This window comes from Gekko japonicus, unplaced genomic scaffold, assembly GCF_001447785.1.
Source record: "Gekko japonicus isolate JY-2015 unplaced genomic scaffold, Gekko_japonicus_V1.1 scaffold1713, whole genome shotgun sequence".
NCBI classification, from domain to species: Eukaryota; Metazoa; Chordata; class Lepidosauria; order Squamata; family Gekkonidae; genus Gekko; species Gekko japonicus.
Window position 1 is genome coordinate 312,538 of NW_015163141.1, and position 22,635 is coordinate 335,172.

The window sequence follows — 22,635 nt, forward strand, 5'->3', positions numbered from 1 at the left end:
TCCCAAATTACATGACAAACAAGACAGCAAGTTTGACATTCTGCCCCCCCCCCAAAGGCCTCACCCACCCTGATTGACAGAATCACCAGTCCAGGGTTTATGTGTATCACCATTTTGGAGGGGGTTGCACCCTTTCTTAAAATCTGCAGCTTGAGACGGCTCCTGGGCCAGATGCTGCTTCCAAGCAGTGGCATTACCTTGGATCACTTTCACTTTGCTTAGGCAGGTACATTGACTGTGCCATTTCTTGGAGAGTTATCTGACCCCTGTCACAAACTCCTCTGTTGCATACAGATGATTTTACTGTAACATGCTCTTTGTGAGGCGGCCTTGGAAAACTACAGCTCATGCCAAATGTGATCTGGGGCCTGTTCTTCTAACCATACGATGCCTACATTGCATCATCTCACTGGCTCCCGGCTTGTTTCTGACCTTGGTTCAAAGTATCAGTTTGATCTTTGAAGGCTAAAAGATTTGCAACCAGGACGCCTTAAGGATGGCTTCCTTCTGCCTGAACTTGTGCAAGCACAGGTGATTGGTGGAGGCTGTGCTCTGCATCCCGCCCCTGGTGGAAGTGGTGCATGGGCACACGGGACTTCCAGCCGTAGTGCCTAAGCAGTAGAATTCCTTGCCCAGGGAGGTCCACCTCGCCCCTGCCCTTGGCTGCCTTCATGTGTCAGTCAAGACACGATGACTTCAGGATGCCCTGGCAGCATGCCGTCACAGACACTCTCTTGTTTCTACCCCTGTTAGGTTGAACTGTTTTTCTGCATGCCTGGGAATTCTCTGCAGTCCCCCATGGGGACTGAGAGGCAGGGTGGAATGGTTTTAATACCTCTTAGAAAGATGCATCTAGCTGAAACCACTTGGTGGTCTTCTCATCAAAGAGGGTTCAATTCAAGGTAAAAGGTAGTCATGGGGGTGCCTTTACAAATGTTGAGACTTGGTGGCAGTTTTCATGACTTGCAAAACAGTTGATGTGTCTGTCTTCTCCATGTAAACTTTAATTCTTCTTCGGTCAACTCATGTCCTCAGTTATATCATCGCATTTCCAGATCTCAGGGACAAGTTTAAACCTGGGCACATCTGTTTAAATCCTTTCTATGAGTGATACGAATTGGACTTAATTCTGAATTGCATTTCAATTCATCACAGGACTGTGTAGTTGTCTTTTGTCGGGAAGAGACAGTCTCTAGTCCTTAGCGAATTGAAGCAATGCCATTAAGGCAGTATGCATGGGAGGAATGGTAGAAAAATTAGGAATAGTGCCTCAGTGGCATTCCTTTAGTATTTATGAGAAGAGCAGAGTTGAATCCTTGTCAAGTTCCCTCTCAAGCCTGTGAGCTCCACCACTCACGTTTATGCATTCATGCAAAATGTCTGAAAGTGATTATCATATACATTAACAGTTTTCACATATGATCCTTACCCTTACACCACTCATGTTTATGCATTCATGCAAAATGTCTAAAAGTGATTATCATATACACTATCTCTAACAGTTTTCACATATGATCCTTACCCTTCCCTTGCCTTTTTTTGCATTCCTGTAGATATAAATCATATCCACAAATTTCAAAAGATATAAATCACATTGAAAAGTGTTGAATTAAAAAGTGGGGCTCTCCTGTTTTCTGCCTTGTGTTTACTCCCTTCACAAGTAGTGAACTACAGACTTGGTAACCCCCTTAGTAGCGCTTCTGCAAATGTTTTACAGGTTCCTCTGTGCTAGCTGCAGAACAATTGTTAAATCTGTTATCTAAATTAATATATGCCACTGACTCTGTTCAGATGTTTCTTTGATGCATGTCAGTCTAGAATTACACTGATAATCTAGATTTAGGTGAGGAATCGTGTTGGTCTGAAGCAGCAGAACAAAGTTTGAGTCCAGTGGCATCTTTAGGACCAACAAAGTTTTATTCTAGGTATAAGCTTTCGTGTGCATGCACACTTCTTCAGTTAACAATGAAATGGAAAGTTACCAGTCCATATATATAGGTAGCGGGTGAGCAGTAAATTAGCATACAACATAATGAACACATTTAACAGATTCAAGGACCAAACAGGAATAATAAGCTTAGTTTAAATGGTTACCATTTGTTTGGGTTTAATTTGGGTGAGGGGACATAGTGAAAGAAAGAAATATGTCAAAATTGGGGATGGATGGGCAGATGTATCCTTAATTGTGGAATACTGAGAGTAATTAACTGAGACCCTGTCATTACGCTCCATCCATCTCCTCTCAAGCATTGGAGGTGACTTTACAGCATCTTCTTCTTTGAAGTGGGGCAATTGGCTGTGTAGAGTTATCCCCCTGTCTCCAGATCAGAGATATACATTCCAAAATACATTACATTCTACTATTCATTACATTGCATCATATTACAGTCTACAAATCTACTATTCCAATTAAGAAATAAAATAAAGAGGATATGGCTGTTCTGGGGGATTGGTGAGAATACAGATGTAAGGACTGAATGAGGTTAGCATATGTAGTGAGATGAGAAACCAATATCCTTGTTAGGTCCTGGAGATTCCATTGTTCTGAGTGTTGTAATAACTTGCAACTCAGCAGTTTCCCTTTCCAGTCTGTTCCTGAAGTTTCTTTGCAATAAAACAGCTACTCTGAGGTCACCCATTGAATGTCCTGAAAGGCTGAAGTGTTCTCCTCTGGATTTCTCAGTCTTGTGATTCTTGATGTCAGATTTGTGTCCATTTATCCTTTGGCATGGGGTTTGATCTGTTTGTCCTGTGCAGAGAACTGAAGGGCATTGTTGACATTTAATGGCATGCATACAAAAGCTTATACCTAGAATAAAACTTTGTTGGTCTTAAAGGTGCCACTGGGCTCAAAGTTTGTTCTGCTGCTTCAAACCAACACGGCTACCCTGCTAAGCATAATTTGAGCAGTATTACTTCTTCATCAAGTCACGAACAAACCTCATTGGTTGGATCCCTCAGGCAAGTGCTGACACTGCTAGCTAGCCAGTAATATTCCTTAAGGAATAAGGATTGGGCCACAGAGGCACATCTCTGCCCCTTTCTCTTGCTTCCAAATTCCCTTTGCTGCCACTTGCCTAATGTGATATCACCACCACCATTCCATATATAACAGCCTATTCTAACTCTGATTTTAACACACCGGAAGCATTCCATAACTAAAACCCAAATTTCTATATTTGTCTCAAATGCATTGCTGAGTGGGGACTGGAATTTGAGTGGTGTGGTGACCAACACTCTCATCTGTACACCACACCAGTTCATTGAAATGATATGGTTTTATTATACGTAGTATTTGGTTTGGAAGATTAGGCTAAATGTTGATCCTAGTTTTGTGTGCCAATACTGGACTGCCTTTTCCCTTTGCCTGGATGTATACAAAGACTCAAAAAATGACAACGTTTGCAGCTGTGTTTGATTAGTTTGAGTTTTAGAACAAGAAATCAATAACACAGGATGGTCGTTCTGTTTATGAAAGAAGCCGCTGTGATGCATTTGGCTCCTAAACAGCCGCTCAGTGCGTGATTACCCAACTGGAGCCATTTTGTTGAAATGAGGCAGTGACATTTTACACACAATTAAACAACTGAGAACAGTTCTCTGGCTCTCAAGGATACCGTTTCCCTTTGCCCATTGAAAGCATTCCAGTCTGTACCAAATGTTGCTCTGAAGAAGGAAGGGGCTTTCTTAAACTGCTGGTTGCCAGGTGTAACTTGTGCCTCTGGACCGAAGCTTGACGGTCAGTGGTGAGCTGTTTCTTTGAAACGCACATAGTAAGAGCGTGTTTTTCTTCCCAACAGCTGAAAGAAGTAGATGGGAAGAAGATCCTCAAAGCCATGTTGTCCTACGTGTGGCCCAAAGACAGGCCTGACCTACGTGCCAGAGTTGCCATATCACTGGGGTGTTTAGCCGGAGCCAAGGTAAGAGCTCTTTCACCAAGTTGCAACAAGGGTCAAAGCTTTTACTGTAAGTGCCAGGAATTCAGAAATAGAGAGGCTAGCTTGAAATATCTGAGGTGGGTTTTTTTTTTTACTTTCAAAAATCCATTAAATGTCTTAGTCTCTAGCAAAGAAAGCTTTCCTTTTGTGGTGCCATGATTCCTAGAACTGAAAGCCAACCTGACCTTTCCATTTGTGAGCTGCGTGCTCCTGTAATTCTTGCGGGGGCACACATTCCCTTCACAAACACCCCCTCCCCACATCATTTCTCTAAGGGAGAACAAATTCCATTTCTCCCATGCCTCTGCCTGGCATCAGAAGCTGTGCTAATTCATTGTAGGGTTAGGCAGAAGCTAGTTCAAACCCTGTTTAAGTAGAACTCTCCTTGGGAAAGAACCTGGCTAAGCCTTGAACATGGTTAATATTGGTTTTGATACAATGCCTGCCACAGTCAAGGCTGAGAACGTGGGCGTTCAAGCTGGAGGTGAGGGGGAGCAGGTGATCCTTTGTCCAGTCACTTAACTGCGGTGTCGTCTTCTGCTGAATGGCAAGGTGTTCTCCTGGAGCCTCTTTTCCCTGAAAACCCATTTAGGTGAGCTTTCATTGGCATTCTTTTCATGATGCTTCACTCTGAACCGTGTCTCCCACTATGTGCCAGTTACGTTAGTCAGACAGCCTTCTCCTAGTAGTACCCTTACTTACGATGGTCCATTTAGCAACCGTTAGGTTGCAGGCATCCAGTGGAACAGGCCATTGGAGCGGGTGCAGCAGATGCCTTCACTTGCCATGTTCAGGAAGGCATGTAAGAATGTCCTATTCCAGAGGGCTTTTGGTGCAGGTTAAATTGTTTTTAGGCTCTGTTTTTAACTGTTTGTTGGCTTTTAGCTGCTGCATTTGCATTGGCTGCAACTTGCTGGATGCTCATGATATTTTGTCCTTGCAGCTTTTGTTGGCTTGTTGGTCACCTTGAGTTTGCAAAGATATGGTGAGGTATAAGTATTTCAGATAAACAGCTTGCTTCATGTTGGCACCCTCCCTGCATTCTAATTTGAAGCAGCTGTTTGTAGCAGCCTTCAGAGGATAGGGAGAGAATGCTAGAGACTCCCTCAGACTTGTGAGATTGTCTTTCTCTAGAATCAGCCTGCGCATTTTCTTTTATTTCAGTAACTGGGGAGCAGTCTAGGGTTTGCAAGAGGTTTTAGACATTGAGATTTTCAGCAGTGTAATTCTGGACTCCACAATAAACTTTTGGGATTCAACAATGGAGAAACATAATGAAATGAAATAGTGTATTTGTGCAAAAGGAAGATACTTCCCAAGGTTTTGCACAGCATTTTTTAAAATTATAACGTGTGTAATTTTTTGTATTATAACTTGTGTGTAAATTTAAGATGATCCCCTGTTTTTTGTGAGGCAAAAAACTACCTTTCAGGTAAATAAGGTATACCACAACTACCAAGATGCATGTTCTACTTTTGAGGGGAATCCCTCCTTATATATATTTGAGTTTTGGTGTGAACTCTTCCACATGCCTCCCCAGGCTTTGGGCCCCTGATCTGTCGATCCGGAGGGGGGCCAATTCCCTGGCTGCGTTGCCTTCCTCCGTCGCCTCCCTCCTGCCCACAGACCTCCGCCCCTCATTCGCCAAGAAGCCGCGGGCCGGGATGGACACTTCACTGGCTGGACACCTCCCAGGCTCACCACCTCCCCACCCGGCCTGCATCCGCACAGGTCCCACCTGGGAAACACGACGGCCTGCGCAGTCGAGCCACCAGGGTACGGGTGGTGGAGGGAGGAGGGCTGCGACCTTCGATGTGGCAGCCACCCGAGCTGCTAGCCACCTCCCGCTGGCCCCGCAAACCTTGGCTTTGCAGCCCCGCAACTCCCACCACCCCATTCGCCTCAGGGCTGCGGCGCGGCTGAGCTCCTTGCCGGCCTCCACTACCCGAGCTTGGCGCTCGCTCCGCTCCTCTCCTGGGTTTGCCTCTGAGCGGGATGGGAGGCAAGGAGCCAGAGCTGCATCCCCCAGCTGCTCTCTCCTCTTTACTGCTGGCAAGACGTGCATACTGTCTGCCGCCCCCGCTACACAGTCTGCCTCGAGCCCCTGAGCTGCGGCTGGTATTGCTGCTGCACCGGTGGCAGCATCAACGCCTCCCCAGGGAGGCACTGGCAGACGTCGCGGGGGGCGTTCCACCATTTGGGGCCTCCTCACGCCTGGCCTTGGCGCTCGCTCTGCTCCCGGGTTCACCAGCGCCAACATCTCCCCCGGGGGGGGAGGCAACCAGGGAGGTGCCGGCGAATGCCACTGGGGGCACTCCGCAGATTGGGGCCTCCTCACGCCCAGCCACTGGGAGCCCGTCGACAGCAGCTGGGAGACGGCGGCCACCAAGGACACTGATGCCGACTTCTGCAGGCTTCCTGGCATCTGCCCTCGCCCCGGGGTCTTGCTAGGGCTCGTGGAATTCACTTCGCCACGGGCATTTCAGCTAGTGGAGTATAATGCTTGTTTGTGATCTGAAAGAAAGAAGCAAGAATCAAGAGGAATATACAAAATGACTTCCTTTCCCCCCTTTGGTTATTTGCCTATGGTATACCAATGTAAATATCAGTGATAGATTTTAATCGGGTTCCGGTGTCTGAGTCTAGTTACCCATTCCTTTTGGCAATTACAGACAACAGCACAGAAGTAAATCAGCAGCTTAGCTAGCCAAAACTTCTCACCAAGAAGGAACATTTTGTTGAGAAATAAGCTTTGTTGCTAAACCAGGCTGAACCAAGCATTCTCTTATCTACGTCAGCAGGTTTGCCTTTTTACAAAAAAAGGGAGGTGGCTCCATAAAAGAGGCATAGAGATGATAAGAAAAGAGTTATCTATAAAACGTCTGCCACCACTCCCAGCACAACAGAAAGGGGCTAGCCACCATTTCGGTTCTTGGCATCTGTTGTAGCCTCTGTTGGAATGGCCTGGCCTGACTCTCAAGAGCTGTGTAAGGCTCGTGCAAATCTCTGATTTTAATGTTGTATATGCCATTAAAGGTTTATTGATTGGCTCGTGCAAAGAAGAGGGAGTAGACCTGTGACGATCCCAGTTCTCTTCCCTGAGGAGTTGATCCTTTCTCCCTTCCTCACCCTTCACATCACAAGCTACTTTTGAAACAGAAGATTGATGCACCCCCCGGGCTTTGGGTGTGCGTGTGTGTCTGGATTCTTCCTTGCGTGCTCTGTGCAGATTGCCCTCCAAGCCTCTGTCTGCCCATGTCTCCAATCTGCTTTGGTTTTTTAAAAATTAAGTTTGTTTAATACATTGTACATATATATCACTCCCCCAAAAAAAGAAAAAGATTTTTTAAAAATATTCTGCGGTGTGGAGTTTAACAGTAAAATTAATAAAGACAGATTTATACAATCAAGGGAAGTATCAACAGGAAATCAGGACAGGGAAGGTTTGATCAGAAAATTGCCCCCACAAAGTATTTTGGAATCTACCCCGTCATACCACAGGAGGACGACCTCTTCTACACCCTCATTCCCTGAAATACCTGGGACCTGTCAACAAGAGAAAAGAAAAAACTCCGAATTCACATACAAACTAAGTGGGGAAAGGAAGAGGCCAGAGCAATGGGCTCACAATCCCAAATTCATCTGCAGAATGGGGGGGGGGGGGGGCCCATGGCGATAGGCAGGGGGCTCACCTTCCCCAAGCCACTTCACAGAATAAAATGACAAGTAAAACCATCTGCTTTGTGTGAAAGTCAGCCAGGCTGTTATAGTTCCCCTGCTCTGGCACCATTATTAATTTGTCACTTCATTTCCTAACCCTTTCTGGTTACCTTGCTGTGCCTAGTGTAGGTTTGGAGCACCGTGTGCTATTTCTGCATGATGCTGGTTGGCATTCAGTCAATGTTTAGTTGTAGTAATAGTAGCAAGCACCTTGCTGATATAGTATAAGCTCAGCGCCTCACCCAGCTAGATCTTGGCAAGGTCAGTGGACTCGTTTTGCATTAAATCATGCAGTTTCTTGCTGGTTTATGTATGGTTGGTTAGGTGTTAAATAGCAACTCTGGAGAATCCAAAGAACGGTAGCCCCATGTTTCCTCAATCATCTTGCCTTTTTAAGAAGGTGGCTTATAGTGATCTTTTTTTAGAGCTTGTATTGTATCGTATCTCAATGGCAGCATAAAGCTCTGGGGTGTGAACTGACATAATTCTACCACTTCACCTGGCTGGAACTGCAATTGGTGACAGTTTGGTTTTATTGGTTTTACTAGGAAAAAGGCCCGTTGTGGAAATAAGTACAACGACCTCTAGAGAGAGGCTCTGGGCGGGTGCCCCGGCCTTGGACACTCAGTGTCAATTTGCCATGGTGACCTCAGCAGGGTATAATGACACTGAGTCCATCATTTTCTCCAGAGGAACTGATCTCTGCTACCTAAAGAACAGTTGTAATTTTGAGTGATCTTCAGCCCTCACCTGGAGATTGGCAACGATGGTTCCCCAAAGGGAATCATCAACCTACCTTTATTTCCCCCTCACTCTTCAGCTTTCCACCCCACACACACCTGCAGCCTGTCCCGTGCTCTGAAGCCCTGACTGCTACGTCACATTGGCTGTCATACGGGGGCCACCTCAGCAGCATACACAAGGATACAGAGCACACCATTTTCTCCAGGGGAACGAATCTCTGTCATCTGGAAAGCAGTTGTAATTCTGAGTGATCTCCAGCCCTCATCTGGAGATTGGACACATTTTACCTCAGAACAGCAAACTGTTTAGAATGTTAGAGGCAAAAGCCAATCAAGTCGCATATGCAAACGACCTCTGTGTTCCGAGGCAAAGGCCAATGAGGCTGCATATGCAAATAACCTCTGTGTTCTGACTGGCTATGGGGGGGAGAGGAACAGCAAAATGTTTAGAATGTTGGCGGCAGGACTCAGGCAAAGCAGCCAGTGGATAGGGAGACCCTCTGAATGACAGATCAGAGAGCGAACTGATTTTGGAGTGTGTGGAATGTTCTAGAGAAGTGCCACCACCATTCGGCTTTTATTTATAAGGGAGATACCCCACCCTTCACTACCCAAAGGAATCTGGGAGCGGCTTACAATCACCTTCCCTTGCCCTCCCTGGAACAGACACCCTGTGAGGTAGGTACATAACCCTGCTTCTTTGTGAGCTGCCTTTCTGCACCGGCATCACTGCCCACCTTCCCTTGGTCTTCCGTGGAGTTCTTCAAGCAGGGTCCCCAACGTGGTGCCCATCGATATCTTTCCTGGCCCTTGCCAAGCGTTTTCAGAAAGTGGGTGAGGACATGTGGGGCTCTTGCCTGGCAGGTCTTTTAATTGGCCACTGGAGAGTTGATTGGCTGTGCAGATTAAAATACAGCGTTTCTTTGGCGACTGCCACTGCGGTATTGGTTTTAGTCTCTCTCCTCTTTCTTGGTGTATTTTTAGAATTACTGCTCTTTTCATTAATAAAAGGTGAAAGATTTCTACAGTCTGGTTTTATTCTATTTAGTTGCTGGAGTTTGAATTTTTCTTTTGCTCTTTTTTCTATTTTTTGAAATAAGTAAATAAAATTACTGCTCTTTTCCCTGCATTCTTGCTTCTTCTGTGTGTGTGGCTGGCTCCATCTTGTTCTGTGGTGGCAGAATTCTCAAGGTGCCCGTCGGGACAAGAAAAGGGTGAGGGTGCCTATCCGAAAGAATCTCCTTTTCAGTTTTACCTCTACAGTGAAGATACATCTATAGACTTGCTGCAGATAGTTGGGAGAGAAAGCCTGTCCATTTCTGTGTTGCGCTCTCTCTCTCTCTCTCTCTCTCTCTCTCTCTCTCTCTCTGTCTCTCTCTGTCTCTCTCTGTCTCTCTCTCTCTCTCTCTGTCTCTCTGTCTCTCTGTCTCTGTCTCTCTGTCTCTCTGTCTCTGTCTCTGTAAAAATACTCCAGTGTGCACCTTCATGAAGGGGAAAATTCCCTCCCTGGAGCAGCGTCTGGGTCAGATGCCTTGCCTTAGGGCTGGCAGGGTAGGCAATGAGGAGAGTTATTTTGGCAGGAGTTGAGGGGCTTGGGGCTATTTATAAAAACTTTTAAAATTACAGTATTTCTGCTCTGTCTGTAGTGAACACGTGCCCTTGGCGGAAGGAAGGAAAGAAGAAGAAGTGGAAGTAGTAGTGGGGGAAAGGGCCAGGAAAAGACAAATTATTTGAGCTACTATGTGCTTGGTGCAGAGACCAGATAATGTGCAGCTGCCATAGAACGGGGATAGTGCTAAAAGAGACTTGCCAAAATAGTCATTTCCCCCCCTCTGATTTGGAAACAGCCAAAGTACCAAGAAGCGCCTTTTCTTTTTTAACTATGGGTATCTCTAAGCATTGTTTATAGACTGCCGTGTCCCTGAAGCCCTTCCCTTATTCTTGACATACTTGACAGCCCAATCCACAGTGTCGTTAAGCCCGAAGCCCTTGGAATTAAACAGATACGGCGCTGGTTGTCTAAATTGGCTTAAGCCCTTCATCTTCGTTGGGTTGGGGATCAGGCTGCATGTATCTGTAGTAGCTGGATTACATCCGTGGCTTTGATAAGAGCTGCTGTCACCTCCTGTCACGTCTGCAGACTTTTTTTTTGGCCTTATGCTCATGGGCTGAGCATCCATTATTTATGAGTCAGACACATCTTTCACAGTATCTGTGTTGCAACTGACTGTTAATTTTCTGTGCTGGAGTGGGGCGGTGTGCTGGTGGAAAGCACAAAGTGTGTGTGTTGCATGCCAGGGGAACTTAAAACGGGTGATACATCTGCCTCCTGAGTACTTCTTATCTACCTAATCAACAAGGGATATGTCAGTGCAATATCTGAACTCATTTAGCTCGAGTCAGCCTCATGAACCCTTAGGCGGAGGGTCTTTTAATGAAAAATCTGCCGACTGATTTACAAATCCCAAGAAGGCAGAAAACTTCCCGTCTCTTCAGCCATCCGCCATTCTCGGTCCCCTGCAGTAGCACAGGCTGGCTGCAGCTGCTGGAGCCCCTGCTCCTGGCTCCGTTACTCGTGCATGTGCTACATTTGCATCCGGCCCTTTTTTCCCTAGCTCAGAGCAATCTTCTAGATTAAGCTGTGGGAGGGTGGGTTGGTATGTGTGCAGCGGTGATGCTTCCGCTCTCTTAAACCACAGTTTAGGGCAGGGGTGTCGAACTCATTTGTTGTGAGGGCTGGATCTGACATAAATGAGACCTTGTTGGGCCGGGCCACGTGCATCATAAAATGTAATGGCAGGTAGCGGAGATATAAACGTTATAAAGGACACAAACACAAAGATTTTTTTTAACTTAAAATCATGCTTAAAACATGAGCACTCTTGCAATATTTTGTTTATTTAACAGTGTCTGATAACTGACACCTTTTGCTCTGAATTATTGCATCAAAATGTCTGTGCTGTTGCAATCTTGAGTATGCTGTTTAGGTGTGTATCTGTAAGCTGCAAACCTACGATGACGCAGCAGCAGCAGAACTGGAAGAAGAAGCAGAAGACAGCCAGTTCCACTGCGGGCCTGATAGAAGCCCTCCGGGGGCCACATCCAGCCCCCGGGCTGCATGTTTGACTCCCCTGGTTTAGGGGACCAGACTTTGGAATTGCATACCTCTGCTTCCCTGCTGGCCTTAAACACACTCTACGGTTAGCATCAGCTTCAAATCCTGATTAGTAGCAAACCTCCTGTTAGCCTTACACCAGCCAGACCAAGTTATACTGGGGAGAGATGGGGCTGTGCAGGGGGAGCACAGGGGGAGTTCTGTGGCCCCATCCCTTTAGCCTTGCAACTTCTGCACTGGTCCAGATGTCAGGCTACCCAATCAAACGCTCAACGACGTTCCTTTGTGGGTTTCTGTTTATTCAGGTTAGTACTGGAGATACCATGAACTCTCGTGTCAGGAATGATGGGTACCAAAATGGTGGTTACAGTTATACCCCCTTCATACCAGACCCCCTGATGCATTAAGCCCAATAAGCAAGCACCTGTGAGCAGGGGCTAAAAGCAGCAGTTATGTTCCCAGCGGGAAAAGCATACTAGGCAGAGGCAGCCCTTCAAGGCCACTAGGCAGATAACTTGGACAGCAGAGACGCAGGGGTTGAGCTGAGAGAGTGAGAAGAGGAGGAGGCCAAGCTCCCCCTCCAGATTCCATTACATGGCAGCACTAGCTGACACTAGAGCGATGTCTCCAGTGTACATTGTGGTCTCCTGCGACTGTATCCGCCAGGCGCATCCTCAGTGACTAAAGGGATGGGCTATTTATAATTGCAAGAAGGCAGTGACAGGAATTCAAAGCATGTGTAAATGTGTAGCAAACATATAGTGAATCTCAAACCCTACTTTATTTATTTATTTATTTATTGCACTTTAGAGCAGACTTTCACCTTGGGCTGCGACTTAGTGGTGGAGCACATTCTTTCAATTCCAAAGGTCCCCAATTGGTATGTCCAGTTGAAGTATCTCAGGCAGCAGGTCCTGGTAAGACCTTTCCCTGAGTCGTATGAGCCACTGGCAGTCAGAGGGTGGACTGTTGACATGACTGGGTCTAAGACAGCTGCACATGTTCAGCCTTTAGCTGTTCCGGTTGCTTGCTTGCTACACTAGGTACTGAGAATCCCCACACAGAGTGACTGTGCTCTGGCAAGCCCATCTGCGCACCTGAGGTTGCATGTGCCTCATTTATTTTTGTTTTACGTTCTCATTCTGGTTCCTGCTTTTCTCTTCTCTCTCTCTTCCTCCCCAGCAGGTTTGACAAACCATCTGTTAAATTCCATTGAAGCTTAACAGCTGTGCTGCAAAAAAAAGAAAAAAAATGGTTTAAAAATCTCAAGTCCCCACAGTCGTGCTCATTAGGGATTTGCTGGATTGTAACTAAGACTTCACCAGGGGAGAGAAGACATGAAGTGAAAAGTTTGTTAGCAGTGGGAGAGATGAAGTATGTATGTGTGGGAATGATCAGGAAGGGATAAACCGCTAAAACTGAAGAACTGTGTGCAGAATACTATTGAAACGGTTGTATTCTGTATAAGGCTTCTTCTGGTCTCACATCAGGGTAGACTGATGGCTATTCTTTGAAGACAGCTTGGAAACTTCCAGTAGTGTAAATGTGGTAGCAAGATGACAGGTGTAGAGAGTCTCCAGATTGGTGGGGGGCATCTGGCTGAGGACTGGAGAAATATTTCCATAATGCCCTCTCGTGCTGAGGGTACACTCTCTGGGGATGAGATGAGACATTGGGAGGCTCTTGGTAGTGAGATATTTGATCCTTAAGCATGGAGAGATACACCAAAGACAACATAAGAGTTGTGCAACAGTGGAATCAGCTGCCTAGGGAGGTGGTGAGCTCCCCCTCAACTGGCAGTCTTTAAGCAGTGGCTGGACAAATCCTTGTCAGGGATGCTTAGGCTGATCCTCCATTGAGCAGGGGGTGGGACTGGATGGCCTCTGTTGTTGTTGTTGTTCAGTCGCACAGTCGAGTCCGACTCTTTGCGACCCCATGGACCAGATCCCGCCAGGCCCTCCTGTCTTCCGCCGTCCTCTGAAGTTGGCTCAATTTCATGTTCGTTGCATCTATGACACTGTCTCACCATCTCATCCTTTGCCGTCCCCGTCTTCTTTGACCTTCAGTCTTTCCCGGCATCAGGGTCTTCTTCTCCAGTGAGTGCTCCCTTCTCATTGGGTGGCCAAAGTATTTGAGCTTCAGTTTCATTATCTGGCCTTCCAGGGAACAGTCAGGGTTGATTTCTTTTAGGATTGACTGATTTGATCTTCTTGCAGTCCAAGGGACTCTCAAGAGTCTTCTCCAGCACCATAGTTCAAAAGAATCCATTCTTCGGCGCTCGGCCTTCCTTATAGTCCAACTCTCGCAGCCATACATGACTACTGGGAATACCATTGCTTTGACCATGCGGACTTTTGTTGGCAGGGTGATGTCTCTACTTTTTATCATGCTGTTTAGGTTCGCCATCGCTTTCCTCCCAAGGAGCAGGCGTCTTTTAATTTCATGGCTGCTGTCACAGTCTGTGGTGATCTGGGATCCCAGGAATGTGAAGTCTGTCACTACTTCCACGACTTCCCCTTCTATTTGCCTCTGTGGCCTCTTCCAACTTTGTGATTCTATGATTCTATAACGCTGGACGTGGTCCTCAGTGATCCGGAATGGCCTGCAGTGAGATGGAAGTGTTGTCTTGGTTTGAAACTGTTATCGCAGCAGTATTAAGTTTTTGCTATTGTGAATGGAACTTTGCCCCAAAATTCTAACATGATTTGATTTAAAAGCTCCTAAAAACGAGGGGATTAGACAAAACAAAACTGAAACATAGGCTAAAGAGGATCAGATTTCTTCAGAATGCTTGGAAGTGGTTTAAATCCACATAACAGAAGTTCAGGCAGAATCTCTCTTTCCCAGGAGAGGGAAGGGACCATCAGATTAGGAGGATGCCAGCATGGTTATCAAAAAGAAGCCATGAAAAGGAGGTAGGCTTTCTTTAAAAAGTGGAAGTCTTGCCAAAATAAGGTGGAGTACAGAATAAGGTGATATTAACATGGGTGAACAGAGAATATGAAGAGCATGTGGCTAAAAACATTAAGGCTTAGAATAAGATTACACCAGAAGCAGGAAACCAGCCAGGGAGGAGTCTGGGTTCTTGGATGACAGAAAAGATTTGCTAAAAGATGGGGCTGTTGTAGAGAAAGTACAGTAAATGATTTTATTTTATTTTTTTGCATCATGAGGCAGTTATTCACACTGTGGTATTGAAAGAATTGAAATAGAATTGGTGAAGGATGACATTCTAAGGCTGATGAATAAATTTAAACATGTCTCCAAGCCTGGATGGCACAAACCTGGGGATTCATAAGGAATTCAGATTCAAAACTGATGGTCTCCTAAAAAACATATGTAATGTTTCATTAAAATCCTCCGTTCCAGAAGATTGAAAGTTAGCAAATGTAATGCCAGTTTTTAGAAAGGAATCCAGAAGAAATCAGAGAAATTAGTGGCTTCTTGGCCTATCTTCTGTTCCAGGTAAATTGATGGAAACTGTTATTAACAATAGAATTATAAAGCAATACAGAAACAAGCCATGCTAAGGAAGAATCAGGACGGTTTCAGTGAAGGGAAATTCTGTTTCAAACTTTCTGTAGTTCTTTTGGAGGATTAAGTAAATGTGTGGGCATTGAGATCCAATAGACATTATGGACTTCGAAAAGGCTTTTGACAAAGCCCCTCACTAAAGCCTACTGAGAAACTTAGCAGTCATGGGATAAGTCAGATTCTCTTGTTGATTAGAAATTGTTTAAATGGCAGGAAGCTAAGTAGGAGTAAATGGGTAGTTCTTGCAGTGAAGGGAATTAACCAGTGGGGGTCCGTGGTGCTATTAATTTGAAAAGAGGTGGAATTGGGGGTGAGCAGTGAGGGTGCCAGGTTTGTGGATAACACCCTATTATTCAGGCTGGTGAGAAACAAAGTGGATTGTGGAGAGCTCCAAAAAGATCTCTCCAAACATGGTGAGTGGGGTAGCAAATGAAGTTCACTGAGTACATGTAAAATGATCCACTGAGGTGAAAAGTATTAACTTTTAATGTATGCTTGTGAGGTCTGCACATGCAGAGACTGAGCAGAAAAAGATTCTTGGGAGTGATGATACAGAGTGTGATGAAAAAGCAGGTAGAGAAAGAGGTACTTTTCTCCCTTTCTCACAATACAAGAACTCGTGGGCACTCAATGAAATTGCTGAGCGGTCAGGTTAGAACGGATAAAAGGAAGTTCTTCTCCAGCCAAAGAGTGATTAACACATGGAATTCACTGCCACAGGAGGTGGTGACGGCTACAAGCATGGACGGCTTCAAAAGGGAATTAGATAAGCATATGGAGCAGAGGTCCATCAGTGGCTATTAGCCACAAGGTATAGATAGGGGCTCTGGGGCAAGTGATGCTCTGTCTTCTTGGTGCTTGGGCGGGGTCAAAAGTGGGAGGGCTTCGAATGTCCTGGCCCCACTGCTGGACCTCCTGATGGCACTGGTATTTCTGGCCACTGTGTGACACAGAGTGTTGGACTGGATGGGCCTTTGGCCTGATCCAACATTGGCGTCTCTTATGTTCTTATGTTCTTAAAAGTGCTTGGGGGGGTCAACAGTGGGAGGGCTAATGTCCTGTCCCCACTGGTGGACCTCCTGATGGCACCTGGTATTTCTGGCCACTGTGTGACACAGAGTGTTGGACTGGATGGGCCTTTGGTCTGATCCAACATTGGCGTCTCTTATGTTCTTAAATGTCGATTCACTCTGCAGCATCAGTGAAAAAGGCAAATTCGTTGTATGGATTGAAAACAAAACAGCCAGTATCACAGTGTCCTATTAAGCTATGATGTGTTCTTATTTGAAGTATAATGTACAGTTGTGGTCTCTGAATTTGTAAATCGCTATTGTAGGGTTGAAAAAGGTTCATGAAAGGGCAACCAAAAACAAACCAGGCTTTGGGGTGCATTTCCTGTGTGCATTTCCTGATGAATTTGGGGCTTTTTAGTTTAAAGAAAGATTACTAAGGGAAGAAGTGATAGAGGTTTATACAGTTATGCGTAGTGTGGAGAAAATGGACAGAGAACTAGTTGTGCTTCTCAAAGCACTACAACTTGCAGGCATCCTATTAAACTGGTCAGTAGATTCAGGAGACACTGAAGGAAGTAGCTGTTCATTCAAAGAGTAAGTAACTTGTGGACTTCTCTACCATAGGATGTAATGATGGCCACTAGTTTAATTGATTGTCAAAGGGACAACTTTGTTAAAGATAAGTCTGCCACTAAATGGAGCCTTCATATTCAGTCACCATATGAATTCCATTACTGGGGATGACAACAACGGAAGGCTTTGGCCTGTCTGCCATGCTTGTAGACTTTTAAGGGCATTTGTTTGGCTCGTATCTGGAACAGGATGGTGGCCTGACTATTTACAATCCCGCACCGATGATTTTTACATAATCTAGTGTTCCGAGGCCGGGCGCAAGAGCCGCCCACACGGCCGAGCACATCGACCCGGCCTAGGAGGGACGGAAGCCGGCATGACCCCGCCCCAGGAGCTGCGTCTGCGGCTTTGTAGGGGGGCGGGGCCAGGGAGGTTGGAGGGCACCAAGGGGAGCGGGAACGTTGGGAGGGGGGAGGAAGGAGGAAAGGCCAGGGATGACTCCTGGGTGAACGGGTGAAGAACAGAGAGAGGACTGTCGCGCAGCGCGTTTGGAAAGTTGAACCAGCACCTCAGTCACACTTGCATTCACCAGCAGTCTTTCCACTCACCAGAGGCTTTCCAATAGTCAACCACACTGAGACAGTCCAGTGGTTACTATATACAGGAATCTATTTACAATATTTACAGCTCTCCAACAAACTGCTCCGCCAGACTCCATCCACCATCAAGAGAGAACATACAGAGATACATACCCACATATATACATTGGTCAGCCAATCAGATCAGTGCTGACACATTTTGACTTGGCTGGCCTCTGCCAAGTCTAAACCGGCTGAATCTGGTTCAGTGCAGCTGTCAGCTGTCAGGTAGATCTTCCTGATCATTGTGCTGAAGCTTACACACCGACAAGGACACCCCTTCCAGCAGGGACGGGTGGGTAGGGAAGGTGACGTAACTGCCCTCCCCCGTCCAGGTGTCTGAGGCCGCTATTACTCCTGACGAACCAGGTGGGGAGACATCGTGGCTGGGCTTGGTGGCAAAGGGAGCTCGAGTGATGAGGACAGTGACGGGTCATCACCGAGCTCCTGTGACATCTAGATAGTCTGTTGCCTCCCATGTAAACATGGTCCTGGGTCCAGAGGCTGGTGTGCTAGTTGTGCTTTCCCAAAGAGGCTTTGTGTTTGTATTTCTTAATAGCTTTCCAAGTTGCCTAGCAAAGGGCTTTAGAAAGGCAGCAGGTATTTCAAAAGCAATTTGTGGTATGGATGTGATGGAGAAAAAAAGAACAGAAGATCTATGCAAGGGCTTTTAGGCATGTCTAGAGTAGCTTTCAAGATCCTGGCCAAGATCATTAAAGTAAATATAAAGGACTTGTCTTAGTGACTAGGGGCAAAATATGCTAGAACCAGCATTTTCTTTTTAATGGGGAGGGGGAGATGGTGGGCACTCCAACTGGTTGCTTGTTAATGAGATTTAATGCCATGCTTTCTCATTCTGATTCATGAACGAGGCTGTGACCCGAGATGCCTGTGTTAAATTTCATTGAAATGGTATTGGGAGGAAAGGAAATATTCCTGCAGAACTGTAGAGTAGTGCCAATTAATTTAATTGCAGGTTGAGAAGAGGACTTGAAGTGCTTCAACCTCTTAACTTTAGAAGTAGAGCTGTAGCTATTCTAAATGTAGCTTAAATCATACCATGTCGCCACTTTTGAGAAGTAAAATAGCTGCAAAGGGACTTCAGGGAATCTGCAGCAAATCAGGGTAATCTGCGTTACAATAAATTTCATTCCTACTGAATACGATCTCCTAGGAAAACCTGTTTCATAGGCTCTAAATGATGGTCATTGTAATGTAACGCAGATGGTGGGGTGTTGTGGCTTATTAAAAACAGAACCATGGCTGAAAATTGTGTTTCTAGGCAAGTACCACCAAAGGGAGTTGATCAACTTTTTCCCCCCTCTATCTGAAAAGCATATTTGGAAATTAAGATTCTGGAGCAATATCGTTCCTTTAATATTTTAAATCATGCCCTTAATTCCTAGGAGCACTATGTCTGTGAAGTCATTTCTCCAGTTACAATAATTTGTTGTTGTTGTTGTTTTACTGTCAGCTGTTTGTGATTGTGGAATCTTAAACAGATGAATTCTGCAGGAATGTTTGTGTGATTGTGATATGTTAGTGTTGAACAGTAGATCTAGACATTCGACAGTAGACAGTGAGTTAGGGGAACAAAGGGGAAGAAGTAGTGGGCTTATATGGGAGTGCCTAGCATTTCTCCACCTAGTTGTTTTTTGTCCTTAGTATGTGTTTGCAACCTGTACCTGGGACAGATCGAGAGGGTAACCATGTTTGTCTGTAGCAGTAGAAAAGTGTAAAAATCCAGCAGCACCTTAAAGATTAACAAAATTCATGGTAGGGGATGAGCTTTCCTGAGTCACTGCTCACTTCTTCAGATACCCAGGACAAGAGGCTACTGTTAGGACAGAATATGGAGAAACAGAATGGTTTCTAATTGGCAAAGGTGTCAGACAAGGGTGTGTTTTATCTCGCGATCTCTTTAATCTGTATGCAGAACATATCATAAGGAAAGCAGAATTAGATTTAGTTGAAAGTGGAGTGAAAATTGGTGGAAAGAACATTAACGATTTGAGATATGCAGATGACACCATGTTTTCAGCTGTTTGAAATTTCTGCTTGTTTTCAAATTTCTGTAGTCCAAATCCTATTGTACTGTTCATTGGATGTCCCATTCTGTTGATTGTACTTGATTATACTAATGTAAACCACCTTGAGTCTCACAAGAAAGGCAGACTACAAATAGCATAATAATAATGCATTGATCCTTTACTAAATACAGTTTGAATATTCAGCAAAGATATAACAATGGTATTTGCCCATGACAAATGTGCAGCATTAGTATTGAATAGAGGAAAGATGGTTGAACAAGAAGAAATCAAGATGCCCAACAACAACATCATCAAAACACTGGGCTTTAAAGAAAACTACAAATATCTTGGAATTTTTCCCCATTACTATGTATGGGTGTGAAAGTTGGGCAGTGAAGAAAGCAGATAGGAAGAGAATTAATTTGAAATGTGGTGTTGAAAGACAGTTTTACGGATACTGTGGACTGCCAAAAAGACACATTCTCGATCAAATCAAACCTGAACTCTCCCTAGAAGATAAAATGTCTAAACTGAGGCTATTGTACTTTGATCACATTATAAGAAGACACAAGTCACTGGAAAAGACAATAATGCTAGAGAAAGCTGAAGGTAGCAGGAAAAGAGGAAGACGCAACATGAGATGGATTGACGCAATAAAGGAAGCCATGGCCTTCCGTTTGCAAGACCTGAGCAAGGCTGTTAATAATAGGATGTTCTGGAGGACATTAATCCATAGGATCACCATAAATTGGAACCAAATTGACGGCTCTTAACACACACGTGTTTGCTGCATGGGATGTGGGCAATAAGGGATTCGCAAGGAGAAAGTGAGTGAAATGCCTGTCCACACATACCTATCCACCGCACCTTCTTTCAGCCATTTGCAGTTGTTCGTGTTGGGAACAGAATGAGGCAGGTGATGTCTTAACAGTCAAATGCAGGGCATTTCTTAGGAGAGTGGAAGCCATTTTATTAGCTTTTGGTTTTGAGAATTTTTGAGAAATCTGAGTCTTGTGTAGCTATTTGGCTCCCTAAGGTTGAGGTTAATTTCAGTTATGCATGGCTGTCCTTTTGTTCTTCCTGAATAGGTTGTAGTCCAGGAATCCCTTGATAGTTGTAATAGTAATACAATCAGCTGTCTTGAATTTTAAATTGAGCAAAATAAGTCATTAATTTAGACCTGATTCATAATTTAACTGTAACTGACTTACCCATTCAAATGACAGCTCCAGTGAGCAGTATAATTTCTGGAGAGGGATGTTTTGAAAGCCCCATCCCCCTTTAAATGATCAGAAAGTTGCATTGGTAAAGAGATAGGGATTGTATTACTGTATTACTACCTTATCACTTTAAGTTTGCTCCCAACTACTACACCACCCCATCACTTTTAAAAGCTTTGTTTTCAGCTGTTTGAAATTTCTGCTTGTTTTCAAATTTCTGTAGTCCAAATCCTATTGTACTGTTCATTGGATGTCCCATTCTGTTGATTGTACTTGATTATACTAATGTAAACCACCTTGAGTCTCACAAGAAAGGCAGACTACAAATAGCATAATAATAATGCATTGATCCTTTACTAAATACAGTTTGAATATTCAGCAAAGATATAACAATGGTATTTGCCCATGACAAATGTGCAGCATTAGTATTGAATAGAGGAAAGATGGTTGAACAAGAAGAAATCAAGATGCCCAACAACAACATCATCAAAACACTGGGCTTTAAAGAAAACTACAAATATCTTGGAATTTTGAAAGCTGCCCTCAAACATACCCTTGTTAAGAAAAATACAACCAAGGAGTACTACCAATGAGTTAAAAAGATATTGCAAACAAAATTAAATGGAGGCAACATGGTAAAGGGAAGTAACACGTGAGCAGTCCCAGTTCTAAATTACATAGCTGGTATTATCGATTGGAAACAAACAGAACTAGAAGCATTAGATTGCAAAACTCGCAAGATAATGGCGATGCATCATGCACTACGTCCTAGAAGTGATGTTGATCATCTTTACTCACCAAGAAAATTAGGTGGAAGAGGTCTCCTGAAAGTTAAGCAAGTGGTTGAAGAAGAACAATGAGCACTGAATGAATACACCAGGAAAATCAAAGAGAGGCTTCTAGTTGAAATATACAAGGCAGGAATATTTAAAGTTACAGAAACCAAAGAAGATCACAAAAAGATTGCAATCAAAACTCACTTTGGCAACTGGAAACAAAAGCACTTGCATGGGCAATATTTGAAAGACATAGAGAACAAAGTTGATAACAAAAACACCTGGAAGTAGCTCCAAAATGGGCACTTGAAGAACAGAAGAACTCATTCTAAGCTGCACAGGAGCTGGCAGTCAAAACTAATAGTATCAAAGCCAAGATTCAGAAGACCAGTGATGACAGCAAATGAAACAGCCGACCACATGGTCAGCGCCTGCACTATAACTGCTCAAACTGACTATAAAGAACATCACGATAGAGTTGCAGCTATGTTGCCTTGGAGTCTTTGCAAGAAGCATGGCTTACCATCAGCCAGAAATTTATGGGAGCACAAACCAGACAAGATGATTTATTTATTCATTCAAATTTATGTTCCATCCTCCCCGCAAGTGGGCTCAGGACAGATCACAGCAAATAACTAGGCCATTTGGCATCACAAAAAACACAATAGTAAATGGTTAATTAAAACATTAAAACAAAGAATTTAAAACAGATTGCACCAGTTGTTGCACAGTCTCTGATACTGGGGCCGCATGGAAGTAGTGTCTTCAGCAGGGGAGACCAACTTTTTTACTGGATGCCCGCCACCTCAACCAAAGGCCTGGTGGAACAGCTCCATTTTACAGACCTGTGGAACAATAGAAGGTCCCCCAGGGCCCTGATCTCCCGTGGGAACTTGTTCCACCAGGCTGGGGCCAGGGCAGAGAAAGCCATGGTCCTGGCTGAAGCTAAACAGACATCCCTCCGGCTGGGGACAGCCAGCAGATCTTGACTGGCAGAGCACAAGAAAGCCATGGTCCTGGCTGAAGCTAAACAGACATCCCAACAGACATCCCTCCGGCTGGGGACAGCCAGCAGATCTTGACTGGCAGAGCACAAGTCTCTCTTGGGCACATATGGGGAGAGGAGGTCACTTAGGTATGTCAGTCCCAAGCCACACAAGGCTGTGAAGGTCAATACCAGTACCAGGAAGCAGATCCGGTACCCAATTGGCAGACAGTGTAATTGGCATAGTGCCGGCTGAATGTATGCCTGCACAGGCAACACAAGTCAGCAGGCGCACCGCTGCATTTTGCACCAGCTGGAGTTTCCAGATCAACCGCAAGGGCAAGCTCACC

General features: G+C 44.9%; 1 protein-coding gene across 1 annotated transcript in view; it reads left to right on the top strand.

The window, feature by feature from the left end:
* Positions 1 to 22,635, top strand: part of ABCB7 (ATP binding cassette subfamily B member 7) — a 90,095-nt gene that overhangs the window by 25,125 nt on the left and 42,335 nt on the right. Inside the window, exon 5 of the mRNA XM_015406985.1 lies at positions 3,801 to 3,920. Coding sequence (XP_015262471.1) covers positions 3,801 to 3,920 — 120 coding nt within the window. The remainder of the gene's footprint in view (positions 1 to 3,800; positions 3,921 to 22,635) is intronic.